The 27,543-nt window shown below is 58.7% G+C and overlaps 3 protein-coding genes across 11 annotated transcripts in view; 1 reads left to right on the top strand and 2 right to left on the bottom strand.

Annotated features, from left to right (window-relative positions):
* C6H7orf50 (chromosome 6 C7orf50 homolog) overlaps positions 1–27,543 on the top strand; it is a 151,707-nt gene that overhangs the window by 43,404 nt on the left and 80,760 nt on the right. The window lies entirely within an intron of this gene.
* Positions 3,630–11,153, bottom strand: GPER1 (G protein-coupled estrogen receptor 1). Of its 3 annotated transcripts, XM_024357684.3 has the most exons (3): positions 10,549–11,102; positions 9,471–9,594; positions 3,630–6,071 (listed from the first exon to the last, which is right to left on the bottom strand). In XM_024357684.3, the coding sequence occupies exon 3, from the start codon at positions 5,747–5,749 to the stop codon at positions 4,622–4,624; it is 1,128 nt and encodes a 375-aa protein (XP_024213452.2). In that variant the 5' UTR covers positions 5,750–6,071; positions 9,471–9,594; positions 10,549–11,102; the 3' UTR covers positions 3,630–4,621. The 3 variants fall into 3 exon arrangements, with proteins under 3 accessions (XP_024213452.2, XP_024213453.2, XP_063671208.1); XM_024357685.3 differs by lacking the exon at positions 9,471–9,594 and having other exon boundaries at positions 10,549–11,153; XM_063815138.1 differs by having other exon boundaries at positions 9,471–10,675.
* On the bottom strand, positions 3,739–4,540 carry LOC112209769 (uncharacterized). Its single transcript, XM_063815145.1, has 3 exons — positions 4,281–4,540; positions 3,939–4,050; positions 3,739–3,906 (listed from the first exon to the last, which is right to left on the bottom strand). The coding sequence occupies exons 1-3, from the start codon at positions 4,538–4,540 to the stop codon at positions 3,739–3,741; spliced, it is 540 nt and encodes a 179-aa protein (XP_063671215.1).

The following is a 27,543-nucleotide window of genomic DNA, read 5'->3' as shown; positions in this document are numbered from 1 at the left end:
GAACATGTGAGCGTGTGTCTGTGAGTGTTCAAACGTACTCCCATAGTCCATGTGCTGCTTCTTACTTTCAATGTCTGGGTTAAGCCTTGTCCTCAGCCCTGACCCGTTCCCATGGGCTCCCCTCGCCTGCCCTGTCTCCCACCTCTGCTGGGAGAGCCCCGGCTTCAGGAGCCTCCTCACATTGCCTCATGTGCCCAGTTCACGGGGCGTCTAGGATGGCTTTGGAATGGCTTCCCACCCCGCCACAGAAACACCCTCCTAAGAAGGTTTCTTTGTAGTTGTCTCCCCCACCCTGCCCCCCAAGACTGCAGGTGAGTGGGCGCGTGAGCATTAGTGAGCCCACCGCTGCCGCTTCTCACTGAGTGGGAGGTGCGGGGCCTGGGAAGGGCGGGTAAGCCGTGTCACTCTCGTGAGGTCAAGAGTTGATTGTTAAGCACAAAGAACGATGAGGTCACGTTCATTGCTAACACGGGGGTTTTTCCCATGCTTGCAGCTATGTACTTTTGAGCTCTTTATGGGTTTAAAAAGCACTTATGTATAGGAGAGTTGGGTTACCAGGAAACAACAGAGCAGTTAAGACGCCTTGATTTTATCTCACTGTGGGCCTGCCAAAAATAATTACATTTGCCCTGGCTCCCAGGCAAGCGCTTGAGAAGGGCGTGTGTGGCTGCGCCGGCGGCACCCGCAGAGTCCCTGCCCGGCCTGCTGGTCTCTGTCCTACAGCTCCCAGCTCTGGGATCTCAGGGTCAGGGACTCCAGGGCCCAGGGTCCAAGGCTGGCTCTACTGCGTGGGGACCTCAGTGTTGCACCTGCCCTTACCGCAGCCCGGCGGCTTGGCTGCTGGGTGCCTGTCGTTCATGTGACTGGCCTCAGAGCAGTGCCGCCGCCAGCTTCACAGGTCAAGAGTCTGCTTCCGGCGGCTAGATGGCGGCGTGTCAGCTCTGTCTGCTCAGAGCCTTGGGCAAGTCCCCAGAAGAGACCTGGCGGAGAGGAGCGGCGTAGTGGGGCGGCGTGACGCTTCCACGCACTCACAGCAGTGTCTGGTGCGGGCAGGATGGAAGCCGCGTCTGTGGCAGGGAGGGAAGGACGCCACAGTCAGCACTGTTCCCTGTGGTGGGTTGACGTGGAGGAATGAGTTGAGTCCCGTCCCTGATTGATGCCTGGGGCTCTGTTCAGACGCAGTTCCCACCCAGATCACCTTAAGGGAGCCCTCCCCGCTGCCGCTGCTGCCGTCCCTGCACTTCCTGCACAGCAGGCTTTAGAGGAGGTTGGGCTGGTGACCTTGGGTGACCCCTCGATGCCCATGGCCCCCAGCCCTGTATGATTTCTGCATGGCGTGCTTTTGCCAGTTAGACGCCAGGGGTTGCCGAGTGCTACAGAGCTTGTGGGCTTTGAGCCAGGAGAGCGTGGCTGAATTCCTGGCTGTGTCACCCACCATTTAAGGCTTTGAGCAGTGACTGACCCTTCTAGTGCCTCTTTGGTGTGGTGGGGACAGCGCTTACCCCACGGGGCTGCTGTGAGGGGTGGGGACCAGACCACGTTCCGTGTGGGTCTCCCCACGTCAGCTCGTCAGAACTGGAAGTCAGAAATGCTGGGTCTCTAGTCTGCGTATTTTATTTTTATTTATTTATTTATTTATTTATTTTTTTTGAGACGGAGTCTCGCTTTGTCGCCCAGGCTGGAGTGCAGTGGCGCGATCTCAGCTCACTACAAGCTCCGCCTCCCGGGTTCACGTCATTCTCCTGCCTCAGCCTCCAGAGTAGCTGGGACTACAGGCGCCCGCCACTACACCCGGCTAAGTTTTTGTAATTTTTAGTAGAGACGGGGTTTCACTGTGTTAGCCAGGATGGTCTCGATCTCCTGACCTCATGATCCGCCCGCCTCGGCCTCCCAGAGTGCTGGGATTACAGGCGTGAGCCACCGCGCCCGGCCTAGTCTGCGTATTTTAAAGCGTCTGCCCTTGCCCCTGTTGAAGCTATGTGAACGGGACTGTGTGTGGGGAATGCCTGACAGGTAGTTGGGTGCCTGGTGGTAGAGCACCCACCCCGCCTGCTTTCTGGGACTTGGATGGTTTTTCCCCATCGGCAACACTGAGGTCAAAAGGGGAGCTTCATTGAAGCATGCATCTTGTAAAGACAGCGCCCAGGTGTGGCGGGGGGGGGGTTTGGGGGGCTGCTGCCTGGCTGTCCTGGGCATTGAGAGAGTACATCCCTGGGGAGGAGGGCAAGTCTCGTCCCTGGGGCCTGGAAGGAGCTCCAGAGCACGGATGTCAGTGTGATGGCCATGTCCTTTTAGCTGGGGTGACTTGCAGGGCAGGCTCTGGAAGGGCAGAGGGAGGGGTGCGCCGGGCCTGAGTCGTGGCTCAAGCCACGCACGGTGTTCTGCAGGACTGTGCCATACGTGAGCCTGGCTTCTGGCTTGGCCACCCCACAGCAATCTCCACTTCCACGAGACCTGTTAGTGTATGGGAGCCGCCCTGTTCCCAGGCTTCCCGGTGGGCCATTTATGAGGAAAGCAATCCTGATAGAAGTGGGCACAGAGGCCGCTCCTGCAGGCCACGGTCTGGGCAGCGCTCTCTTCCTGAGGAGCCCAGCACCACGGTGCTGGGGTCATGGAGAATACAGGCCCCACCTGCCTGAGAGACCCAGGCTTCCCACACCCACCGACACACAGCTTCATGTCCCACAGACGGGAGGAGAGAGGTTTTACTGGACTCACTGTGGTTGTGTTATGTCCCACAGACAGGAGGAGAGAGAGTTTCCTGGGCTCAGGTGTGGTTATGTTATGTCCCATGGACGGGAGGAGAGAGTTTCCTGGGCTCAGGTGTGGTTATGTTATGTCCCATGGACGGGAGGAGAGAGTTTCCTGGACTCAACATGGCTGCGTTCAGTCTTCATTGTGCTGCACCCGTTCACCCCCTGCTCTTTTGCAGATGTTTTCTTTAATTGGCCTTTTCCTTTCAATATGTTTGCATATCAAACTTTATGTTATCACAAATAAAAAACAGTATCATAGCTTTTAAACAGAACAGAACCGCAAACACAGGAAAAGTGAGGGGGTAGTACAGGTGGCTAGTTCCCTTCACCCACACATCCCGACGCCCTGCGCGGGTTTCTGTGAAGATGGAGAAGCAGGCGCTGGTTCAGGTGCACCTTGGTAACATCAGGGACAGCTGCTGCCAGGTGGGTGAGGCGGGAAAGGAGGGGAGCAGCGCCAGGATCCAGCCCCGGTGATGGGAGAAGGAGCAGGAACCTTCCCGGCCAGCTGCTCCAGGAGCGCCTGGGTGCCGCAGAGCTCTTGGGCCTCGCACGCGGCCGAGAGCCTTCTAGAAAGGCAGCTTAGGTCGCACAGGCTGCTGGACAAGGCTGAGCCCTGCCTCCTACATTCATGGGAAGCTCGTCATGGCACCCAAGCATGACACAGAAGTGCCCCCACGGCATTTTGGACAGCCTGGAAATGCCAGGTTAGGTCCGGCTGGCCGGACTCAGAGGCTGGCCTTGTGAGAGTTTTCAGCGTGGCAGGGGAGGGCTGTGTTTTCTGTGAGGGGGGAGGGATTCTCCCGAGTGCCCCATGCCCACCCCACGTCCCACCCCACTTGGCAGACCCCCAGGACAGAGCCTCCGGAAGGATCCGCACATGACAGGTTTATTGACAAAGGCTGAACGTCACCAGCCTCATCAGCTTTTCTTACATTTTATGGGAAGGTTTTTACATCATCACTGCAGTTGTCCCCAGCTGTTATTTCTGTAGAAACAAATTCGTCAGCCACACGTGCTGGAGTATTTCATTGTCCTGGCACCCGACTAACCCACACGGCAGCTCGCACGGTCCCAGTCCACATGAGTGCAATTGCCATGTTGATGTCAACAAGCAGCGACTGAACCACCCCGGAGCAGACGGCGGGCACTCCACAGAGGGGCCCTCCTGCTGCCACGGGCTGGGCGCTCCACAGAGGGGCCCTCCTGCTGCCACGGGCCGAGCGCTGCTGCTCCTCGTGGGCCTGGTGAGGCCGCATAGCGCCATTGCTGCCGTCCTGGAAGATGGAGGACGCTCAGGCGTGCACCAGAGCAGCATGTTTTCCTTCTCCTCTTTAACTCGGCGGTGCGCTAGCTAGCTCTGACCGTGGGCACAGAGGACACACCACGACGTCCAGCTCAGACCCACCAGCACCTTGCATCTCCAGCGTCAGTTCCCCCATGGTGGCAGATTTGCTTTAGGGTTCCTGTGTAACTGAGGCGCTTCACCCACAGTGGCCTCTCCGTGTGGCTTTCCTGGTTGACGGTGTCAGAAATGTTTCCTGCAGCGGCAGGCAGGTGCGGCGGCAGGCAGGGTTGGCGGGGAGGAGCTGGGCGACAGGCTGGTCACCGCTGGCCTTTGGACCCTGCGGGGCGAGCGCTTTGGGATTGTAGCAATTCTGTGTGAGGAGTGCAAGGTGACCAGTCGTGAGGTTTCCTAAGCAGCCCCAGGGTGACCAGGCAAGCGTGACCCTCGCGAGGCCCCGAGGAGCCAGAAGCCACATCTGACCGCAGTTTAGAGACATGACGTGGCCGTGCCTTGTGTCCACCCAGGTGTGTGCAGCTCCCGAGTCACACCCTGGCTGGGCCTCTGCGGCCAAGGCTGTCTACACGGCACTGCTGAACCTCACATCCGACTGCTCGGTGCTGTCTGGAATGACGGCCTTCAGGGCAGCGTGACAGAAGCGGTTCAGGGCCGGCAAATTTGTTTTCTGCTCAATGTACAGCCTCAGCTTGTCCCTGAAGGTCTCCCCGAGAAAGCTGTAGATGAGGGGGTTTAGGCAGCTGTTGGAGAAGGCGGCGAGGTTGACAATGTGGCCCGTGAGGGGGTGGGCATGGCGGAAAGACTGCTTGCAGGGAGCGGCCCCAGGCTGCGTCCGCTGCAGGAGGTGCACGCTGATGAAGACGTTCTCCGGCAGCCAGCAGACGAAGAAGACCAGCACCACCGCGAGGATCATGCGGAGCGCCTTCTGCCGCCGGGGCCGCAGCCCGCGGTGCCGGTGCGCCCTGACCAGCACCCGGACGATGAGGGAGTAGCACAGGCCGATGATGGCGAAGGGCACGATGAAGCCCAGCGTGACCTCGAGCCACTGCACCTCCCGGACATCCGCGAAACAGAAGCAGGCCTCGTCGGTGTGCTGCAGGTGCACGGCGGTGAAGGGCACCAGCGTGGCCGACACGGATGCCATCCAGATGAGGCCGCAGCTCAGCCGGGCGTGGTGCTTGGTGCGGAACAGGCTGCAGCGCATGGCCCTGGCCAGGGCGATGTAGCGGTCGAAGCTCATCCAGGTGAGGAAGAAGACGCTGCTGTACATGTTGACCTGCAGGAAGAGCGACATGAAGGTGCACAGGACGGCGATGTCGTAGTACCGCTCGTGCAGGTTGAACACCTCGATGAGGGAGTCGGCCACCAGGATGAGGTCCGCCACCGCCAGGTTGATGAAGTACAGGTCGGGGATGGTCATCTTCTCGCGGAAGCTGATGTTCACCACCAGGATCAGGATGTTGCCCACAAAGCCGATGGGGAAGAGGAAGATGGTGTAGAGGCACGAGAGGAACAGGCCGATCACGTACTGCTGGTGCTCTGAGAGCTCACCTGTCCCATTGGCCAGGGCGGTGCCCAGGAGCGGGTGGGACAGGTTGAGCTCGGGGGAGGTGGTGTTGGGGGCCGCAGGCTGCGCGGTGCCCGGGTACATCTCCAGGCCCACGCCCCGGGCTTGGGAAGTCACATCCATGTCTCTGCGCCGTGTAGCTTTCAAGATTTGCCGAAAGGCTCCCAGAGCTCTGTTTTAAATGGTGAATCCATCTTTAGAAAGAAGCGTGATTCTCCTTGAAGTGAGCCTGGCATTTGTCAGACAGGAAACTCCCCAGGAGGAGCACCTGTGGTGGTTTGGGTTGGGTTTGTTAACTGCAGAGAGTGGGAAGAACAGATGCTCCGCACACCGGCATGGTGCATCCGTGGAGGCGAGGGCCCTCCGCGTGCTCGTCCGGCGGGCGTCCCTGCGGGTGTCGGCCACCGTGCACAGTCCTGCGTGGAGCCGCTCACTCTCTGGGTACCTGGAGAAGCAACAGGAGAGGATGAAGTCTCATCGAGTGGCCCCAGCTTTGGGACAAGGCCTGGCTCCCCTGGCCGGGTGTCTGTAGAGTCTGGGTGTGTCAGGAGCACTGGGGAGGGCCAGAACCTCAGCTTTATGAGCTCGGGAGGTGGCTGTGGTTGAGCTGAGGTGGAAGAGTTGCCTGTGGGAAGTACATGGCCTTCTTTCCTGCAGGTCCCACGGCCGCTCAGCTGCAGCTGGAGGCTGGACGTGAGTCACTCCCACAGGCAGGGGTGTTTTTCCCTTTATAGCCACAGAGCAGGCCCAGGAAGCAACGGGGGTGTGGGCACGGCCGCCCCAGGACAACGGCATTATTTGTGAGGAGAGGGGAAAATGCATTTCAGCAGCTGATGGAGAAGTAAGATAGGAAGGGAAAGCCAGTGTTTCTGAGAGAGAGAGTGGGTCCAGAAAGCTGGACATCGGAGCAGAATCTTCTCTTACGATAAAACAGAAGTTCAGCGGTTTCCTCATGCTAGTTCTGTGTTCTAGGTACCAAAAATAAACTTATTTTCATAATATAGAGTGAAAGGGGTCATTGTTTTGGGAAATAATATGTACGTTTTTATTTCATGTTTTAACAAATTATTGTAAAACCTAATATGTTTTTGCAATGCTGTTTGTAACCTAGGAAGAAACTCCAGGGAGAGAGTCCCTCCCGAGCTTATCCTCTGCAGAGAGGGAGAAGTGGGCTGTCCGCCCACGGCGGTGCCCGGGCTCTGCCGCCAGTGGGGAGGGTCCCGTCACCCACCCCGTGTCACCCTGGCGTTGCCGCCAGTGGAGAGGTCCCGTCACCCGCCCCGTGTCACCCCGGCTCTGCCGCCAGTGGGGAGGGTCCCGTCACCCACCCCATGTCACCCTGGCGCTGCCGCCAGTGGAGAGGTCCCGTCACCCACCCCGTGTCACCCCGGCTCTGCCGCCAGTGGGTAGGGTCCCATCACCTGCCCTGTGTCACCCTGGCTCTGCCACCAGTGGGGAGGGTCCTGTCACCTGCCCCGTGTCACCCCGGCTCTGCCGCCAGTGGGTAGGGTCCCATCACCTGCCCTGTGTCACCCCGGCTCTGCCGCCAGTGGGGAGGGTCCTGTCACCCGCCCCGTGTCACCCTGGCCCTGCTGCGAGTGGGGAGGTCCTGTCACCTGCCCCGTGTTACCCTGGCCCTGCCGCCAGTGGGAAGGGTCCCGTCACCTGCCCCGTGTCACCCCGGCTCTGCCGCCAGTGGGGAGGGTCCCGTCACCCGCCCCGTGTCACCCTGGCCCTGCTGCGAGTGGGGAGGTCCTGTCACCTGCCCCGTGTTACCCTGGCCCTGCCGCCAGTGGGGAGGGTCCCGTCACCTGCCCCGTGTCGCTGTGCTCCTGGAAGTTCTCTATGCAGCGGGCCACGGGGGTCTCAGCCTGCAGACACTGGCAGTCTCTGGGGATGCGGGGGCAGTCACAGGGGGGTGCTGGTGGGGCCAGGGCTGCCGCTCAGCTCCCTACAGTGCCTAGGACAGGTGCCCAAGCCCAGCAGAGAATTACCTGTCCCAGATGGCGCTGGTGACCTGGAGTAAACTAACACTTCAGAATGGGTTTGAGTTGTTTTTCCTTTGGGAATTTTCATTTTACCCTTTGAAATCATTAGGAGTTATTGTTTTGAATGTTTTTTTTTTTTGGTCACCCAGGTTGGAGTGCAGTGGCACAATCTCGGCTCACTGCAACTGCCGCCTCTCGGGTTAGAGTGGTTCTCCTGCCTCAGCCTCCTGAGTATCTGGGATTATAGGTGTGCACCACCACGCCTGGCTAATGTTTTATATTTTTAGTAGAGATGGGGTTTCACCATGTTGCCCAGGCTTGTATGGAACTTCTGACCTGTAGTGATCTGCCCGCCTTGGCCTCCCACGGTGCTGGGATTACAGGTGTGATCCACCACGCCGGGCCAGGGGTTATTGTTTTGAAGTGCTACAAAACCAGACTAGAGATTTATTGACCTATTGCTTGAAAATACTTACTTAAAAAAAAAAAAAAAAAAGGCTGGCCTATAATCCCAGCACTTCAGGAAGATGAGGTGGGAGGATTGCTCAAGTTCAGGAGTTCGAGACCAGCCTGGGTAACATGGCGAAACCCTGTCTCTACTAAAAAAAAGACAAAAAAAGTAGCTGGGCATAGTGGTGTGCGCCTGTAGTCCCAGCTACTCGGGAGGCTGAGGAAGGAGGATTGCCTGAGCCTGGCAGGTAGAGGTTGCAGTGAGCCGAGATCACACCACTGCACTCGAGCCTCAGCCGAGATCACACCACTGCACTCGAGCCTGAGCTACTGCAGTGAGGCCCCATCTCAAAAAAAGGCGGGTGGGGAAGACAAGATGAATCACTGCCTCTGTGTCAGTTATTCTAAAAGTACTCAATAACCTTCACTTAGCTGGGGCTGGTGAATTTGATTTTGGTTATTTTGCACTCTTGATTCATCTTTAGTAGATAATACCATTGAGCAGCATAAATGCCTCTGCTCTCAGGCTCTGTCGGGAAGGTTGAAAGACTCCGCATTTTGCCTCTGTATTTAATTTCTTAAAAACGGCACAGAGGACTTGTTTTGCTCTTTAAATGTAGAAATTTTGGAACGTATTAGACCGTGGCGTGGCAGGAAGTTTAAAGGTGGGCAGAACCCTCAACTTACGTTTATTTTCTTTCCTAATTTTGTTAAATGAACTCCAAGGGAAAAATAGTTTAAAAACGAGTCATTCATTTCTTTCCCATATAAATTGAGTCTTTTGATCGTTGGCAGACACCGAGAAGATATGGGACCTGGTGTCTGATGTGTCCTAGTGTCTGATGTGGTCCTGGGTGAGAGGAACCTAGTGTGCCATTAACCACTGGCCCCACATCCTCACTGGAGGTGGCCATGGAGTTATAAACAGTGCAATACCTCATTTCAGATTTCCTCTGCTTGTCATAGAGAAATAAAGCCACACTTTAGTCAGCTGTATTAAGTCTGCATCTGTCAAAAGGCGTGTGGCCCTCCCAGGACTTCAGGGTTGGTGAGAGTGACTGGGGCGCCGCAGGGCAGGGCAGAGCAGGCACCCTCATTTTCTTGAAGTGAGACACGTTCTTGCTGGGACAGAATGTGACGGAATACTGGGTCCTGCTTTCAGCACGAGTTAGAAAGGCCATCCAGGCAAAGCCCCTGCTGCGGTCACGCTGAGACCACCGGAGCTCTGTGGGAGCGGGGTCTGTGCCTTGAGTTTGGGAAGCTGGGTGCTGCTCTCACGAGGGGGTGAGGTGTCTGTGCGTGTCTGTGTCCAGCTGTTCCCATAACAGGACAGCGGCCTGGGTGGCACCACCCACCCGCTCCCCTAGTCAGTGGTATGGCACCGCCAGGCCGAGGCTGAGTCCTACCTGGGTTGCAGCCCCTTCTGTGCTCCTGGAAGCCTCCTTGGTCAGGCCCATCAGGCTGGAGGTGCACTTGGAACCCGCTGCAGGAGGTGTACCTCTGCTGGACCTGCCGAATGCCTGAGCAGGGCTAGAGAGAGGAAGAGACCCGCCCTGGGAGCCCGCGAGGGAAGGTTCCCGGCTGGCTGGCGGGTGCGTCCTCCCTCTGAGCCAGTGAGTCTGCCCCTTGGCACAGGGCTTTATAGGCCCCCTCCGCCCGCTCCTCTCTGGCTCCTCTCTGGCCAGGCTCTGGGCGGCCTCCTCAGAAGGCTAGTGTTAACCATTTTTTTGCTGGCGCTTTTTCTCCTACACTTTGGCAATCAGCTCAGTTCCACTAGACTTGTTTTTATGGAAGTTTCTGGTTTAACTGCTTTTCTTCACCCACAGATACAAACGTTTCTTTAAGTTTGAAGGCATCATACTAGGTGTTGTGTATCTTTTAGGCAATAACCTGTCCTCCTGGGTTGAAGCAAGCAATATTCTTGTTTTTGCAACTGACCTGCGTTAAACACTAAATTTCATAATTAACTTAGTAGCATGTGCATGATCCATAAAGAATTTAACAGGAATTTCACAGACATTTGCAGAGAGAAGTGTAATCCCAAGAAATAGGCATTTCTGACAAGTAACTTAGGAATCTGAGTACTGGTTAAGCATCTGGAAATCTGAAATCCAGAGTGCCCCACAGTCTGACACTGTTGGAGCGTCGTGACACAAGTGGAAAATTCCACACCTGACCTCGTGTGGCGGGCTGCAGTTCAGGCACAGTTCAAAGTTTGTTTTATGCATGAAATTGTTAAAAGTGTTTTTATAAAGTTGCCTTCAGGCAGTGTGTATAAGGTGTGTATGAAACACAAATGAATTTCGTATTTAGCTTTCTCATTCTGTACCTGCAGATATTCCAAAATCTGCAAAAATCTGAACTCCGAAACTCTTCCGGTCCCAAGCACTCAGACCAGGGACCCTCAGCCGGTAGTTTTCTCTGAGTGTTAGCCGTGCCTCAGGTCCCTCCTCCCGCGCTCGCTGCAGAAGCGTCGGAACTTACCTGCCGTCCAGATGTTGGTGGCCTCTTCCCCACCAGGGCCGCCTCTCCTGCTCATGGTTGCGGATTTCACAGACTCGTGCAGGCGGAGAATAAACCTCCCTCCCCGGACTCTCGGGGCCGCTGAACTGCCTCATGCGGGGCGGCCACTTCCGAGTGCGCCCCCTACTGGCCATTCGAATTTTCACTCACCGCTTCGGGAACCGATGGCCGCCCCATGAGGGCAGAGCGAGGACCCCCAAGCCCGCGTGGGCTGTCCAGGCCGAAGGGGTCCTCAGGCACCGCCAGTCCCGGCTCTCCAGGCGGAGGGGTGGGTCTTCCTCAGAAGGGAACTTCAGCGAATCTCACTCCTACTTCTAGGTGTCGTTTTCCCTCTGTAATGTTTTGAAGCGGTGAGATTGAATGCTGAGTGATCCTTTGTCCGCTGAGTGTGAGTAATGCGGCTGCTGCAGCCTGAGGCGTGGTTCAGAGACCTGCGTGGGCTCCCCCCTTCCCCCTACCCCCCAGGAGAGCTGGTGCAGGCAGAGGACTGGGGTGCTGGGCCTCCAGGTGCACTCGGCCCCTCGGGACCTGCTCCCCGCCAGGAGAGCTGGTGCAGGTGCAAGAGTGGGGTGCTGGGCCTCCAGGGGCACTCGGCCCCTCGGGACCTGCTGGGGCTCAAGGCATCTGTGCAATAGCAATTTAAAGTCTTTCAGATGTGTATTTTAGGAAATATACACACATTTCCTAAACAGAATGCTGTGTTAATTTTTTAATGGAAAAATACTAACGTGGAGTTTTCTTCCAGCAGTAGAAAGTTGACAACTCTAATATGTACCTTTTTGCATTTGGATGATAAAGAGCTGATTTGCTCTTAGACATTTTTTGACCAGCTGTGAAGTTGAGATGATTTTAGCATTAAAAATGCCTGAGACACAATTTTGAAAGATGTGAGTCATGAGAAAGTACAGAAAAAAATAAGTAAAATAAAAATCCAAACCTCGAAATAGCCGAGACATGTCACTTAAAAATAGCTGCACCCTGCTCGTGCAAACCCATGGCTTCTGGTCTCTCTGCCCATCCCAGCGGCTGAGGAAGAGCTCAGCTCCCAAGCTCTCCACTCATGTGCCCTGGGTTTCCTGGGGAGCCTGCCCTGGGCGGGCGAGTGGCCGATACTCCTAGATTTCCTGCTTGCAGCATAGAGTCAGCGGATCGGGGCGTCTGGGTCTTGGAGCGCAGCCTTCTCCTGTGGGCACTGGGCGGGTAAGTAACTTGTACTGTACAGCTACTGATGTAAGAGACAGGGCCCGGACTGCAGGAACTTCCGTCCCCAAGACCTACTTAATACTTGATGTGTGACGGCATGGCAGGAATCTCGTGGACTATTTGTAAGGCATAGAGACCTTTTGCCGATTTTTAAATCTTTTTTTTTTTTTCTTTTTTTATTGATCATTCTTGGGTGTTTCTCGCAGAGGGGGATTTGGCAGGGTCACAGGACAATAGTGGAGGGAAGGTCAGCAGATAAACAAGTGAACAAAGTTCTCTGGTTTTCCTAGGCAGAGGACCCTGCGGCCTTCCGCAGTGTTTGTGTCCCTGGGTACTTGAGATTAGGGAGTGGTGATGACTCTTAACGAACATGCTGCCTTCAAGCATCTGATTAACAAAGCACATCTTGTACCGCCCTTAATCCATTCAACCCTGAGTGGATACAGCACATGTTTCAAAGAGCACAGGGTTGGGGGTAAGGTCACAGATCAACGGGATCCCAAGGCAGAAGAATTTTTCTTAGTACAGAACAAAATGAAAAGTCTCCCATGTCTACCTCTTTCTACACAGACACGGCAACCATCCGATTTCTCAATCTTTTCCCCACCTTTCCCCCCTTTCTATTCCACAAAACCGCCATTGTCTTCATGGCCCGTTCTCAATGAGCTGTTGAGTACACCTCCCAGATGGGGTGGTGGCCGGGCAGAGGAGCTCCTCACTTCCCAGTAGGGGCGGCCGGGCAGAAGCACCCCTCACCTCCCGGACGGGGCGGCTGGCCGGGCGGGGGGCTGACCCCCCCCCCACCTCCCTCCCGGCCGGGCGGGGGGCTGACCCCCCACCTCCCTCCCGGACAGGGCGGCTGGCCGGGCAGAGGGGCTCCTCACTTCCCAGTAGGGGCGGCCGGGCAGAGGCGCCCCTCACTTCCCCGACGGGGCGGCTGGCCCGGCGGGGGGCTGACCCCCCCACCTCCCTCCCGGAAGGGGCGGCTGGCCGGGCAGAGGGGCTCCTCACTTCCCGGTAGGGGCGGCCGGGCAGAGGCACCCCTCACCTCCCGGACAGGGCGGCTGGCCGGGCGGGGGGCTGACCCCCCCACCTCCCTCCCGGACGGGGCGGCTGGCCGGGCGGGGGGCTGACCCCCCCACCTCCCTCCCAGACAGAGCGGCTGGCCGGGCAGAGGGGCTCCTCACTTCCCAGTAGGGGCGGCCGGGCAGAGGCGCCCCTCACCTCCTGGACGGGGTGGCTGGCCGGGCGGGGGGCTAACCCCCCCACCTCCCTCCCGGATGGGGCGGCTGGCCGGGCGGGGGGCTGACCCCCCCACCTCCCTCCCAGACAGAGCGGCTGGCCGGGCAGAGGGGCTCCTCACTTCCCAGTAGGGGCGGCCGGGCAGAGGCGCCCCCCACCTCCTGGACAGGGCGGCTGGCCGGGCGGGGGGCTGATCCCCCCACCTCCCTCCCGGACGGGGCGGCTGGCCAGGCGGGGGGCTGATCCCCCCCACCTCCCTCCCGGACGGGGCGGCTGGCCGGGCGGGGGGCTGACCCCCCCACCTCCCTCCCGGACGAGGAGGGAGGACGCTCCTCACTTCTCAGACGGGGTGGCTGTCGGGCGGAGGGGCTCCTCACTTCTCAGACGGGGCGGTTGCCAGGCAGAGGGTCTCCTCACTTCTCAGACAGGGCGGCCAGGCAGAGACGCTCCTCACATCCCGGACGGGGCGGCAGGGCAGAGGTGCTCCCCACATCTCAGACGATGGGCGGCCGGGCAGAGACACTCCTCACTTCCTAGATGGGATGGCGGCCGGGCAGAGACGCTCCTCAGTTTCCAGACTGGGCAGCCAGGCAGAGGGGCTCCTCACATCCCAGACGATGGGCGGCCAGGCGGAGACGCTCCTCACTTCCCAGACGGGGTGGCTGCCAGGCAGAGGCTGCAATCTCGGCACTTAGGGAGGCCAAGGCAGGCGGCTGGGAGGTGGTTGTAGCGAGCCGAGATCACGCCACTGCACTCCAGCCTGGGCGCCATTGAGCACTATCTTTTTTTTTTTTTGAGACAGGATTTTGCTCTGTTGCCCAGGCCAGTGTGCAGTGGCCTGATCTCAGCTCACTGCAGCCTCCACCTCCCAGGCTCAAGCCATCCTCCCACCCCGGCCCCTGAGTAGCTGGGACTACAGATGCGAGCCGCTAATTTTTTTTTTTTTTTTTTTAATTTTTTTGTAGAGATAAGGTCTCACTGTATTGCCAAGGCTGGTCTTGAACTCCTGGGCTCAAGAGATCCTCCTGTCTCAGCCTCCTTCAGTATAGAATGTGACATTGTACACATGCATGCTGGGCGCTGTGCGGTGCTCTGCGTGCTTGATCTTAGGTCACCCTCCTTCAGAGCCTGTGAGGCAGGGCTGTCCTTCTCCCCGTCTCATGGTTGCAGAAACTGACTGCAGGGAGGTGGTGTCACCGCGGCCTCACAGCTGGCCAGGAGCAGATCTGGGAGGGGCCGGCTGACTCTGAGCACATGGTCTCGGCCTGTACACCAGAGGCGTCCCGGGTCAATAGTCATCTTTTCAGGCACTGATTTCCTTGTTGGATCTGATGTCGTTATGAATTTTTAAGAAGTGAAAATATTTTTCTGTTCATCCCCAGGATAGAATAAAAGGAAAGAACTTCAAGGGGAATTTCATCTGATCATTGCTTATTGAGTTAAATGCACACATAGCCAAATACTGGATAATGCATAGAGAAAAACACGCACAAAGTAAGGCAGTGCGTCTCCAGCTTCAGGAGCCCTCCCGAGTGAATGCCATGTAGGAAACCTTGGCCTCGCCTTTGACCCTTCAGTCCTCGCGTGCAAAGCCCAGTCCTTGTGCTGAGAGGCCCCAGACGCAGGGCCTGCAGTGCCTTCCCAGCGCCCCTCCCTCTGCCAGCACTGACTGACTGAGCAACCCCTTCCTGCTCCCTGTCCCATCCCCAGTCCTCTCCCATGCACTCCATGGTAGGCAGCAGCATGGGTCCCCCTGATTCTGCAGGAGCAGAGCCCTCAGGGAGTTGCATGTCGCCGTCCAAACAACCCTGGTTTTCAGCGTTGCCGGCCCCAGCCCGGGTTCCACTTCCTCACCCCACGTGCTGTGTGATACCGGGCAACGTCTCTAACCTTCCTGAGCCTCAGTGCCCATCTGTACAGTGGGGGTGCGTGGGTCTACACGGTTCTGTGAGGTCCCACACACGCCTTGTCTCTGCTGGGCGGAGTGAGGCTTCCCTTCCCACCACCTGCTGCTCCTTTTCAAGGGGAGCGGTCCACCAGGGGCAAGGGTGGGGCGGCACTGCCTGAGATTAGCCCAGTCCTGGCTCATTTGCTTCTCCCCCATAGGCACAAGGGAGGGAGCAGTTGGTTGGAGGTGCTCACAGTACCACGCGCCGGATCCACCTTACAGGGGAGACATCAAGCTGTGTGCAGAAGGAATTTTAGAGCTAACACATGCTGGAAGACAGCCCGAGGTTCGGAGAAGTGCGCCGTGTCTCACATGCCAGGCGGACACTTTCTCTGATGATCCAGAGTCAAGGGAGGCCGAGAGCCCCTTCCCACGCCCCCGGGAGGGCATCGCTGGCGTCCCCCGCCTCCGTGTGACATGCAGGAGCACCCTCGGGCATCCGATCCTCACAGGCCTGGAGCATTAAGGAGACATGCACCAGCAGCCCCTTTATAGAAAGAGCCCAGGTCCCAAGGAGGCTGCGTGTGGGGTGTGCGGGTCTTGCCGCACCAGTGGCAGGCGGGGTTGGAACTCTGCTCCGATTTCTGCATTCCGTGCCATATCCTGACTTTAGGGACATCCTGTGACCTCCCCTCAGACAGACTTGCCATGTCTTCCATCTGTTCCATTCCGGCCTGGGGAGGTGAGCTGCTGTCAGGATGTGGTGCGGCCCACAGTGACTTCGTCTCTCTTGTTCCTTCAGAAGCACGCAGGCCGTGGCTCCGCGCCAGGTTGGAGCCTTTCATTCAGGGTGTGTGCCTGCCGAGCCCGGAAACAGTGCGGTGAGGGGCAGGGCATCCTGGTTTTCTGCTGTGTCGCCTGGCACTGGTGGACGTGGGTGCGTTGGTGCCGCCGTCCTGTCCCTGTTTGGTGTCTGCAGCGGGAGGGCCCAGTTAACGGTGGGTGTGTGCAGACCACAGTTGGCCACGGCATGCTGAGCATGGAAGCTCAGGTGCCCCGTCGTCTGCGCCTCCACACTCTCATGGTTTTTTTGTTTTTTTTGTTTTTTTTTGAGATGGAGTCTTGCTCTGTCGCCCAGGCTGGAGTGCAGTGGTGCGATCTCCACTCACTGCAAGCTCCACCTCCCGGGTTCACACCGTTCTCCTGCCTCAGCCTCCCGAGTAGCTGGGACTACAGGCGTCCGCCACCACCCCTGGCTAATTTTTTGTATTTTTTTTAGTAGAGATGGGGTTTTACCACGTTAGCCAGGATGGTCTCGATCTCCTGACCTCGTGATCCACCCGCGTCACCCTCCCAAAGTGCTGGGATGACAGGCTTGAGCCACCGCGCCCGGCCCACACTCTCATCTTCTATCACTTTCCCTCACAAGACGGAATTTGCCGCACTCAGAGACCATCTGGCCCGTCAGCCCCTCGGCGTGACTCCAGCGCTGAAGGCGCGTGCGGCTGCTGGCCTACAAGGCATTGGCAGTTTTGCGGGTCTCCCAGTAGGGCCCCCTCAGTGGTTGCTGGGAGCATTCTGGGCGCATCCTTGGGTTCTCTGGGAGTGTCGTGCCAGGGGCACTTTACAGAAGAGTGGGCAGGGTGGTGCTGGCTGAGCTCTGCCCTTGGGGGACCCTCCGCCCCCAGGAGCACATGGCGGAATATCCGAGGAGAGGCCAGCACCTGGGCATTGTCCCAGCCCCACCTCGGTCACTGCCAGGCAGTTCCTCAAGGAGCCTCGGGGAGGCTCCTCCCACCCCACCTCAGTCTGATTTTATCTGTTTGAACGTAAGACATCGTGAACCCTTTCTTTGGATAAATGCAAATGACGCATCCTCTCTTCAGTAGCACCACACTCCCCGGTGCTTCCTTAGTTCTCTGCGGGCGCTGGATCTTCCCCTTGGTGGGAACATGGAACACTGCCTGTTCTCTGCGTTCTCTGTGTCCAGAGGGTTACAAGATGGGGCAGTGGCAGGAGCTGGACACAGGAGCAGGATCATGCAGCACCTGCCCTGCCCCCCAGGGCCACCCCAGGGGATGTGATATGCTTTGCGATGCCCACCCCATGAAGCCCACTATTCTGGAAGCTGCAGTCATCTCTGCCCATCGGTGGCCTGGCCGGCTTTGGGTCTCGGGTGAGAGTGTGGTGCGTGGCCCATGCTGGCCCCTCCTCCTGTGAGCCCGTCCCAGCCACTCACAGCACCTGTTTAACCCCATTCACTTTGTCTTTTAAGTGGGGATGGATCATCCCCTGCTCTGAGTAACTCAGACCAACGGCCCATGAAGACTGTGCTGTAGAGTCCCGTGCACGCAGCGCCCTCGGGCCCCATTGTGATGTGCTTCACAAGCACCTCGCCCCCGCCACCCTCTCTCACCCCCCAGGCACGCAGGGCACCGCGGAGCCACACGCTGGGCGGGAGCGCTCTGGCCTTACCGTGAGGGGACGTCCACCTGCACCCGACAGTGATGAGTGGTTCCCAGGACTCCGAGTGCCAAGGAATGAAGAACAATGGTCAGACTGAGAGGAAGTGGTTTGGAATGTTTGTTTAATTAAGGCAAATTGGAAACAAGATCCTTTTAACATGGACTGCAGGTCTGAAAGCTGCGTGAGGCTGTCCAGATGTCCCCTCCCGGCGGCTGTCAGCTGCAGGCGCTTTGTGTGGGAGTGCGTGCTCCTGCGGGGCGGCGTTTGTGGATGTCGCCGTCAGGTGCTGTCCCCGTTCGCGGGGTCCGCCCTGCTCTCCTGTGCGGTCATAGCCAGGCCTGGCCACCTGGTGGGTGGGGGGACAGGCACACACCTGAACTTGGCCCTGAGAACGGAGTCTGGAGCTGAGGTGAAGGCTGCTGACTGCTTTCTCCTTATTACTGGGCTTTTATCGTGGACAGGAGGGGCCCCTGTGCAGGCAGAAGAAAGCCATGGGTTCGAGAGGCCTCCCTGTCCCTCCCCCAGGCTGCACCTTGTCTGGGTCGGGGCTTCCAGGTTCCTCGACTGGCTCCAGCTCCACAGCCTGTGTGCTGTGTATGGCATGAGGTCCTGGTACCTGGCTACCAAACGACGTAAGCGTGACCTGAGCCCTGGGTCTCAGCTTCCCCGTCCGCATGGCGGATGCCAGCACAGGCTTTCTGGCTCCAGTCCAGGCTGCCCCCTTGCCGCCACCCCTGCGCCGTGCCAAGCCCCGCTCGAGCCCGCCGTGTTTGTACTTAGGTTTTGTTCTGGTTCTTCTGCTCGGGCTCGGGCTCTACAAGGAAAGGGAAGAATTCTGAGTGGTCCCAGACAGGCTCCCCTTCCCCCACCTTTAATGGCTCCCTGACTTGGGGGTCTTAGGAGAGGGGGGTCCTCACAGTTATCCCCGAAGCCCTCTCAAATCCCGGCCTGGCAAGGTCAGTCTGGTGGAGCGGGGCTGGGTGTGCTTAGCTCACCCCCACCCGGCCTGGGCACCAAGCCCGTCTCCCAGCGGCACTGCCCGGCACAGTCCCCGGCCCTGGTGGCCCTGGATGACGGCACGCTGGGAGGGACCAAGCCCTTTGGGAGCCGCAGGTTGTAGCCTTGCTGGGCTGCCGGGTGGGGGGCGTGCTCCCCCTCCTCCACTGCTACCACTGCATAGTCTAAGAGGCAGAGTAACAAATGCAGGGCCGTGCAGGCTCCAGCTCGGCTGGCCTTCCTCTTCTTCCCACCTGGCCCCCTGCACCCTGGGCCTTGACAGCCTGGCACCTTCTCCCCGACCTTACCCGCAAAGGCAGTTCATGCAGAGTGGGACGAGGTGCAGGGCCCAGGCCAAGCGGCTCTCAGCCCACCCTCTCTCACTGAGAGCTTCCCATGTGCGTGGCACTGTGTATATAATTCGCCGTGACCCTCTGCAGCTGAGGTCACGGAGTCAGAGGGATGAGGTCATTGCTGCTGGTACCCAGCTGCTTAACGATGTGTCGGCAGTCTGAGCCTGGGTGCCTTAGCCGAGAACCTGTAGTTTTCAGATGATCATTTCTGAGAATTTGTGTGCAGTAAAATACTCCTTTTGGCTTTCACCACAGAGGCATCTAGTCGTGGAAGCACGGTGCTCGCAGGCAGCGCACAAACCGTCCTGTTCCAGACTCCTCTGCCCGTCCCTGGGTGGTCAGCCCCTCCCTCCACCCAACCTGGCGGCCGTGCGGCTGCACTCTGCTCCCGTGATCAGACTCCCCGGACCGTCACGTGGGTGGCACCTGTGCATGTGCAGCCTCCAAGCCTGGCTGTCCCCGTGCCTCCTGCGCTTGAGATGGTGTGTCACGTCGTGCACACCAGGTGGCCGTGGCTGCTCGCCACTGAGCACGGGGGGCTGTGCCGCGGTCTGTGTCCCGCCATCGTGGGAGCGACATTTGAGTTCTTTCCAGATTGTGTCTATTATAAAGCTGCTTGAAATGTTCACATACAGGGTTTCATGTGAGCGTCATTTTATTTTGGGTGGATTGCTAGGATTGGGCATCGCTGGTTCCTACAGTGTGTGCACATTTAGCTTCATACAAAGCTGCCAAAGTGGCCACTCTGTTTTGCGTTTCCGCCAGCACCTGTCCTTCTAACCCCAGGGAAAGCAAAGGGTCCTCCTGAGCCCTGGAATTCCCTGGGAGGAGGGGTTGGCCCTTCACAGTCTGTTTTGGTGGCCGGTTTCCGGCCAAGAGCCAGGGGCTTGTGGGACTTGTTCCTGAGCCACGCAGAGGGGCTGCCAAGGTCAGGTTCGGGGCCTGGGGGAACTCCCCAAAGCCGGGACCTTGAGAATTGTGTGTTCTTGACGGCAGCATGGGCCCTCGCTGCTTAAACAACCCTTCAGAGAGGTTCTAGAAAGCACGGGTGCCACTTCTCCAGGGCTGCTTCCCCAGAGCTAGGAGGCCGGGGACTCCAGTGGTGAGGGCTGGTGGCTCCTGCAGGGCCCTGGACCCTCTGGAGGGCATCTGGGAGTCACTCCTGCCCCTGAGCCCTCCCAGCCCCCACCAGGGCCTGCCTGCCACGGGGCCCCTCAGAGGAGCTGCTGCCCCTGCCACTTCCCGTCACACGTCTACATTGGGCAGGGAGGGGGGTTGTGCAGATTCCCTCAGCACGCTGGTTTATTGAATGTTTTCCCGGCCTCTTCCTGGGTTTTATTATCATTTTTAATGGATAAGTAGTTATAGGCTGTGGTGGTAGCTCACGAAACCGTCTCCCCAGGGTAGACAGTTGAGTGGCTTCTGAACTGCTTTTCCAGACCTGCGCTTGTCTTTCATACCATCCCAGGATGGTTCACACGTCACTGTTTCTGTGCAAAAGCAGCATAAGCTTTTGAGGTCACAATTCTCGTGTGATTTGAGGTGTCCCCATAGGGAGGTGGACAGCAGACGAGCAGCCGGGCGTTGCCTGCCTGGGGACCCAGGATGGCTGTGAAGGTCTGTGGCCGCCCCTCCCCAGCCTCAGGTGTGTCCCTGTGGCCTGCGGATGTCAGCTTCGAGTGGCTTGGGAGGTTTGTTTGCGGCTGTTGACTTCCTGCTCCTCCCGTAGCCACCTTTGTGCCCTGCTGGTCTTGTGGCCCTGGCCCTCCCTCTCCAAAGGCCTGCCTGCCTCCTCAGCCGGTCATTCACCAGCAGTCTTGACAGAGCCCTGACCCGCTGGGGTGGGGGATGGAGCTGAGTGTTTGGGGGAAGGCTGAGCTGGGGCTTGAGGGGGCACCTGGCCAGCCAGAGCCAAACAGGTGAGCCGCAGGCTCTGCTTCACTCCATGTGCCCCTCACAGAGCTCCCAGCCTCTGTCTGGAGCAGGCACTGTCCCGGGGTCCCAGTGGGCAGGTGGGCACATGGCCTGGCCGTGAGTTCTGCATGGTTGTAAGGCAGCGAAGCCCAGGTTTTCACTGGGCCAGCCTGTGATCCTGCAGACTAGCCAACCCCCCCGGGAGTGCATTTGGGCCCTGTCGTGAGCATCTTGGTGGGAGTTTGAGGAGACAAGATGAACCGGCGTGGGGGGCGTTAGGCCTCGCCTGTGGTCACGGGAGTGTGGGGTGCAGGAGTATCTCACAGGACTCCCACCTGAGCGCAGCGCCTGCCTTGTGTAGAGCCTGGCTGGGGTCCCTGCTTGCTGTGGAAGGTTTAACCCCAGGCCTCACGGGGCCCCCTTCGCAGGCCTTCGTCTTCTGGGTGGGAAAACTGATGTGCCTGAGCCCCCCCCTACCCCGCAGCTGGTGGAAAGAATCCTCCATTCAGGTTTCGGGCCCTGTGAAAATATACGCTCTCCAGGCGTGCCTACTATAGGGCACCCTCTGTGCTCTGCCACGCGAACCGTCTCCACTTCCTTGCCCTGCCGCAGAAATCCCACCAGAGCTGCATATCTGTCAGCTGAGCCACAACCCTGACGTGTTTTCTGACTGTCCGCACACCTCGTCCAGCTCTGTCTTCAGGAGACAGGACTAGAGCCACCGTGAATCTCAGTCATTTCCAATCCCAAACGCTGTAAAAATACACCGTATGTTCTTTTATTTAATGGGGCCAATCTGTAGTATAGAGAAGCTTTCGTTTTAGGAGAGAAACTTCCCACCACTGTGAAGTTGCTCCCATCTCCTCGCACACACGCCCAGCGGTCATGGAGCAGGTGGCGGCAGAGGACGCCGAGGCCGCGCTGGGGCTGCTGCTTCCCAGAGAAAGTACACAAAGCATTTCCCTCTGCCCAAGGCCAGCCGTGGCACCGAGGCCCGCCCTTGTGTCTGTCCCACGCCTCCTTCAGTTGTTCTGTGCTCAGCGAAAACAGGCACAGAAAACCTAGAGTTGTGTAAAGAAGACAGGAATCTGGTCTGAAGCCGCTCACACCACACTCAGTGCGCGTAAGCAGCGTCTGGCTTGCCCGTGTGACCTAGGAAAATTCAAACTAGCCCTGGTAGGAGGCAGCCAGCTTAGTACTGCAGAGGGAAAAGGTGGTGTGTGCCTGTGCACAGGGCACCTGAGGGCTTGCACGTTCAGAAAACAGCCCTGCCAGAGCAACTTCAAATAGGACCTGAGGCCAGGCGCGGTGGCTCACGCCTGTAATCCCAGCACTCTGGGAGGACCAGAGCAACTTCAAATAGGACCTGAGGCCGGGCGCGGTGGCTCACGCCTGTAATCCCAGCACTCTGGGAGGCCGAGGCGGGCGGATCACAAGGTCAGGAGATCGAGACCATCCTGGCTAACACGGTGAAACCCCATCTCTGCTAAAAATACAAAAAATTAGCCAGGCTTGGTGGTGGAAGCCTGTAGTCCCAGCTACTTGGGAGGCTGAGGCAGGAGAATGGCGTGAACCTGGGAGGCGGAGCTTGCAGTGAGCCTAGATGGCACCACTGCACTCCAGCCTGGGCGACAGAGAGAGACTCCATCTGAAAAAAATAAAAATAAATAAAAATAGGACCTGAAAGCCCCCAAGAATACCAGGGAAAAGTGCTCAGGCCTTTGTAAGCCCAAGAGCGCCTTCCTCGGACCCTGTCGTACAGTCTCGAGCTAAGAGCCAGCATTGGCATCTGGCCCAGACCGGGGGTCTCGGCCCTCTGGCCGCAACAGCAGGGTACCCAGAACAGCAGGAGCTCTGGACTGGACACTGGGTAACCTGAGTCTTGGCTGCAGAGCAGGGGCCGGCCCCTCGCTGACCACCCCGTAAGCCTGTGCCAGGAGCGTCACCCAGGGGTTGGGCGTGGGCTGTGCAGGAAGCGTGGCTAGAAGGCAGGTCCTCTCCCCAGCCAGGCAAGGCGTGCACGTCCCCATGCTCTCCTCCCCCGGCTTTCCCGAGAAGGCTGTGGCGCTGGGCTGGGAAGAGTCCTGGCCAAGGCCACCGGTCCCTGAAGGGAGAGAGCCCTGCCAAGTGGAGGAAAAGATCTTGGACATTAATTCAGAGCCAGCTTCCCTCTGCGGCTTTTCCCAGGGCCAGCCCTGTTGGAAACTGAAAGTGTAGACCTTTCTTACATCCCTCCCCGGTGCTTGTGCCCTGTGCATGACGCTTGCCTGTGTTAGGGGAACCCTCTCGGGCCTCTTTACACGGTGCCCAGTCCGCCTGCAGGCTCCGAAAACCAGCATGGCACATCCATGGGAAACCACCGGTGCCACAGGGGAACTCCTCCCCAGAGCCCATGCCTGGGAGGGAGGTGCTCCCCAGCCTCCTGCGGAGCAGCATGCAGGCTCAGGAAAGGGTGCTCCTTGCAGCCTATCTGGTGGTGCTCCTCCCTGGCCTGCTCCTCCTTGGCGGTGCTCCTCCCTGGCCTGCCTCTCCCTGGTGGTGCTCCTCCCTCATGGTGCTCCTCCCTGGCGATGCTCCTCCCTGGCATGTACCACACTGCACTGCTCCTCTTACCCTTCTAGCAGGTCTGATGCTTATTCCAGCCGATTTTGCAGCCCTGGCTCTGCCATGTTGGCCTCCCTCAATTGCTTGTCACCAAGACCCCTGTGGTTTTTGACAAGGCGCTGGGCATGGATGGGTCTTTCCGAGCTCCACTGTGAATCACCTCGCTCTCTGGTCCTTGGGCCTGTCCTGGCTTGGTGGACTCAGCCGCTGGAGCTGGGAGTGGGGCGCCCTGGAGAGTGGCAGCCCCGGGCTTTGGTGACTCAGACTCCGTTGTTCCTACCTGAGGTCAGGAGGGTTTTTTTTTTTTAATAAATGTGACCCGGGCTGGGCGCGCTGGCTCATGCCTGTAATCCCAGAACTTTGGGAGGCTGAGGTGGGCGGATCACGAGGTCAGGAGATCGAGACTACGGTGAAACCCCATCTCTACTAAAAATACAAAAAATTAGCTGGGAGTGGTGGCGGGCACCTGTAGTCCCAGCTACTCGGGAGGCTGAGGCCGGACAATGGCGTGAACCCAGGAGGCGGAGCTTGCAGTGAGCTGAGATTGCGCCACTGCACTCCAGCCTGGGTGACAGAGCAAGACTCCTACTCTGTCTCAAAAAAAAAAAAAAAGTGACCTGATTTGTTGTGCGGCCTTGGTCAGCTTCAAGAGCCCTAAAACGGTTGTTTCTTTTCCTTTTTTTTAAATTTTTTTTTTGAGACAGAATCTAGCTGTGTCACCCAGGTTGGAGTGCAGTGGTGCGATCTCGGCTCACTGCAACCTCTGCCTCCCCAGTTCAAGCGATTCTCCTGCCTCAGCCTCCCCAGTAGCTGGGATTACAGGCGCCTGCCTGTAATTTTTGTATTTTTCCCCGGCTAATTTTTGTATTTTTAGTAGAGACAGGATTTTACCATGTTGAAGAGGCTGGTCTCAATCTCCTACCTTGTGATCCGCCCACCTTGGCCTTCCTAAGTGCTGAGATTACAGGAGTGAGCCACCGCCCCCGGCCTAAAATGGCTGTTTCTAACCACCCGTCTAGCTTGTCATTGCTCAGATGGCCTAGGAACCACGCCCCTCCCGTGTTTGGTCCTCAGGAGAATTCAGTGAGGCCAGAGGACGGGTTGTGTTGGACGGAGGTGGCGGCAAGGCTGCTCCTGGGATGCTGCAGGGCCCCTGCACAGACCTTTCGGTTCTTGGTCCATTCTGCGCCCTCCCATGGCCCACACATCTGCAGTCGCAAGGAGGAGCCCCCCAGCTCACACGTCCTCCCGCTCACCACAGGAGGCAGCCACCAGGCTGGAGGGACATCTGCCCTGCGCTCAGCCCTGCACCCACCCTGGGCTCTGCCCACCTTGCCCTCTGCTCTCTGATCTGTGAGAGGAGGAAGGCCAGAGCTGATGACACATGGGCGGGTCCCTCAAGCGGCTGCTCGGCAGGCTGCGTGACATCCCAGGCGCGGGCCTCACCTCCCCAGCTGCTGTGCTGTTTCTTCTTCGTCTCCTCGGTGCCCCTCCTGGCCTTGGACACCTGCGCGACCTCAGAGCATGGGGCCGGGGCCGTCGGACACAGATGCCTTAGGGATTTGCAAGTTCTTGCACAGCAGTGTTTCTGAGGAAGGCGTTTTTTGGGGTGTCTCCAAGTCTCCCAGCGCTGCTTCCTTGCCCCCCGCCCCGCCCTGCTGTCATGGTGGCTGTGGTCACTGAGCACCTCTGATTTGCCGAGGGCCGTGTGCTGCCGTCTACGCCGCCTGGTTGTAGTTGATGCAGTCCTGTCCCCTGGGTTCCGTTGTTGTGATTGTCCTTTTGTAGATGAGGAAATTGCAGTTTAGAAAGCACCTGTTGGAGGGGCCTGGCCGGTCCCTGCAGGGGAGGGAGGAAGGCGCCAGACGCTCGCTGCCAGGTCCTGTGCTGTGGGACACAGACAAGGGTGCGGGGGCCGGGAGGCGTGATGGCAGCGGGATGGGGGTCAGGGGGTGTCACGGCAGCGGGGTGCGGGGTCGGGGGCGTGACGGCAGCGGGGTGCGGAGTCGGGGGGCGCGATGGCAGCGGGGTGAGGGGTCGGGGGTGTCACGGCAGCGGGGTGCAGGGTTGGGGGCATCACGGCAGCGGGGTGTCGGGGTCGGGGGTCACGGAGCGTGACAGCAGCGGGGTGGGGGGGTGGGCGTCACGGCAGCAGGGTGCAGGGTCGGGGGGAGTGACGGCGGCGGGGTGCGGGGTCGGGGGGCATCACAGTAGCGGGGTGAAGGGTCGGGGGGCGTGACGGCAGCGGGGTGTGGGGTCGGGGGCGTGACAGCAGCGGGGTGCAGGGTTGGGGGGCATCACGGCAGCAGGGTGTCGGGGTCGGGGGTCACGGAGCGTGACGGCAGCGGGGTGGGGGGTCGGGGGGAGTGACGGCGGCGGGGTGAGGGGTCGGGGGCGTGACGGCAGCGGGGTGCGGGGTCGGGGGGCGCGATGGCAGCGGGGTGCGGGGTCGGGGCGGGCGTCGCGGCAGAGGGGTGCAGGGTTGGGGGGCATCACGGCAGCAGGGTGTCGGGGTTGGGGGTCACGGAGCGTGACGGCAGTGGGGTGGGGGGTCGGGGGGAGTGACGGCGGCGGGGTGCGGGGTCGGGGGCATGACGGCAGCGGGGTCGGGGTGTGTGACGGCAGCGGGGTGAGGGGTCGGGGGCGTCACAGCAGCGGGGTGCGGGGTCGTGGGGGGGCGTCACGGCGGCGGGGTGCGGGGTCGGGGGGCATCACGGCAGTGGCGGCTTTGAACAGGCGACTTTCAAGGACTTTCTTCGCTTTCTCCACGGAGCTTCTGTTTTCATGAGAACCGAATATGGGCTGGGGAAGGAAACCACAGTAAAAAAAGTGTCTCAAGGAGTTGTGAGAAAGTAAGAAAGCTCTACGATGTTGAGGAGCAGCAGGTCGATGCTGTGGCAGATTCCAGCGGGATTAGGGGGTGGGAAGCAGAGCCTGAGGGACGGCGGGAGCTCAGCTGGGGCGCCGGAGGAGCTACCTGCGCGGGGAGTAGCTGCCGGCCACTTGTCTCCGAAACGGGAGTGGAATGCGGTGAGGAGGTGAGGAGGGAGGGCAGTGTTGCTTGAAAGCTCTCTGCCCTTCCCTTCCGCTGCCCTCTGGTCATTGTATGTATTTTGAAATTCACACCAAAGGAGGGTGTAAGTTGTTCCTGTGTGTGAAGCCGCAGAGTGGGTGAGAAACAGGCCAGAGGAGCGCCTTCCTCTCCTGCTGCCAGTCCTGGTTTTCAGGACCTGGTTTTGGTCGGTGGGCCTAGGACATTTTCAGATCCTTCTATAGACAACAGAATGACAGTAAGGGAACGTTGTAACAACTTTATGCCAATACTGGGCACATTGTTTTAAGATACAGATTACCATACTGACCCAAGAAGAACTTTTGAAGGCTCTGTCAGTCCTGTAACGATTAAAGAAATTGACTCCAGGCCAGGCGCGGTGGCTCACTTGAGGCCAGGAGTTCAAGACCAGCCTGGCCAACATGGTGAAATCCCATCTCTACTAAAAATACAAAAATTAGCCAGGCGTGGTGGCGCACGCCTGTAATCCTAGCTACTTGGGAGGCTGAGGCAGGAGAATCACCTGCACCCAGGGGGCGGAGGTTGCAGTGAGCTGAGATTGCGCCACTGCACTCCAGCCTGGGCGACAGAGCGAGACTCCGTCTCAAAAAAAAAAAAAAAAAAAAGGAAAGAAAAGAAATTGACTCCATAATTAAAGCCTTTCTACAAGGAGGGCTGCAGGCCTGGCTGGCGGCACTGGTGTCACCCCTCAGATGTTTAGGGAAGCAGTAACTTCAGCCCACAGACCGTTTTGGAAAGCTCTGTGTCTCAGATGCAATGATCATATCTAATTATGAAATGTGTTTAATCATATGCCTAAACGCAGAAGCAGAACGCACAGCCCTTACTTGACTGGACCCCATTTGACCCTGGAAATCCGAGGAACAGTCGTGGTCCCGTGAGTGTGCAGGGCCTGGCAGGGCCGACCGGTGTCTGCCCCACTGCGTGTGTGCAGGGGCATTCATGAGCTTCGCTGCAGTCGTGCGTGCTTTGGACGTTTTCCGTGCCCTCCTCAGCACACGGGCTGCAGATGGGGAGTGGCGAGAGAAGAAGGGCAGCAGAGGCACCGTGGGCGGGTCAGTGTGTGCTGACCGTGGGCAGCCAGGAGGCTTACGGCTCCAGGACCATGGGGAGGTGGGGGCACTCTGTGTGCATGGGAGGGTCCGGGTATCGGAAGGCCATCTTGGATCCCCGCTTAGGCCAGAGTCTAAGGTGTCTATGGATGCCTTGCCCAGGGC

This window comes from Pan troglodytes, chromosome 6 (assembly GCF_028858775.2).
Source record: "Pan troglodytes isolate AG18354 chromosome 6, NHGRI_mPanTro3-v2.0_pri, whole genome shotgun sequence".
Classification (NCBI taxonomy): domain Eukaryota; kingdom Metazoa; phylum Chordata; class Mammalia; order Primates; family Hominidae; genus Pan; species Pan troglodytes.
This window is presented reverse-complemented; position numbering and strand designations above follow the sequence as displayed.

Bases quoted from the DNA above. Each gene is read 5' to 3' on its own strand.
- LOC112209769 (XM_063815145.1), bottom strand. From the start codon at position 4,540: ATGTCTCTAAACTGCGGTCAGATGTGGCTTCTGGCTCCTCGGGGCCTC. The intron at 4,051-4,280 runs GTCAACCAGGAA...TGCACGCCTGAG, and splicing joins CAGGAAACATTTCTGACACC to CGTCCTCCATCTTCCAGGAC. The intron at 3,907-3,938 runs GCCCGTGGCAGC...CCCTCTGTGGAG, and splicing joins GCCCCTCTGTGGAGCGCCCA to TGCCCGCCGTCTGCTCCGGG.
- GPER1 (XM_024357685.3), bottom strand. From the start codon at position 5,749: ATGGATGTGACTTCCCAAGCCCGGGGCGTGGGCCTGGAGATGTACCCG.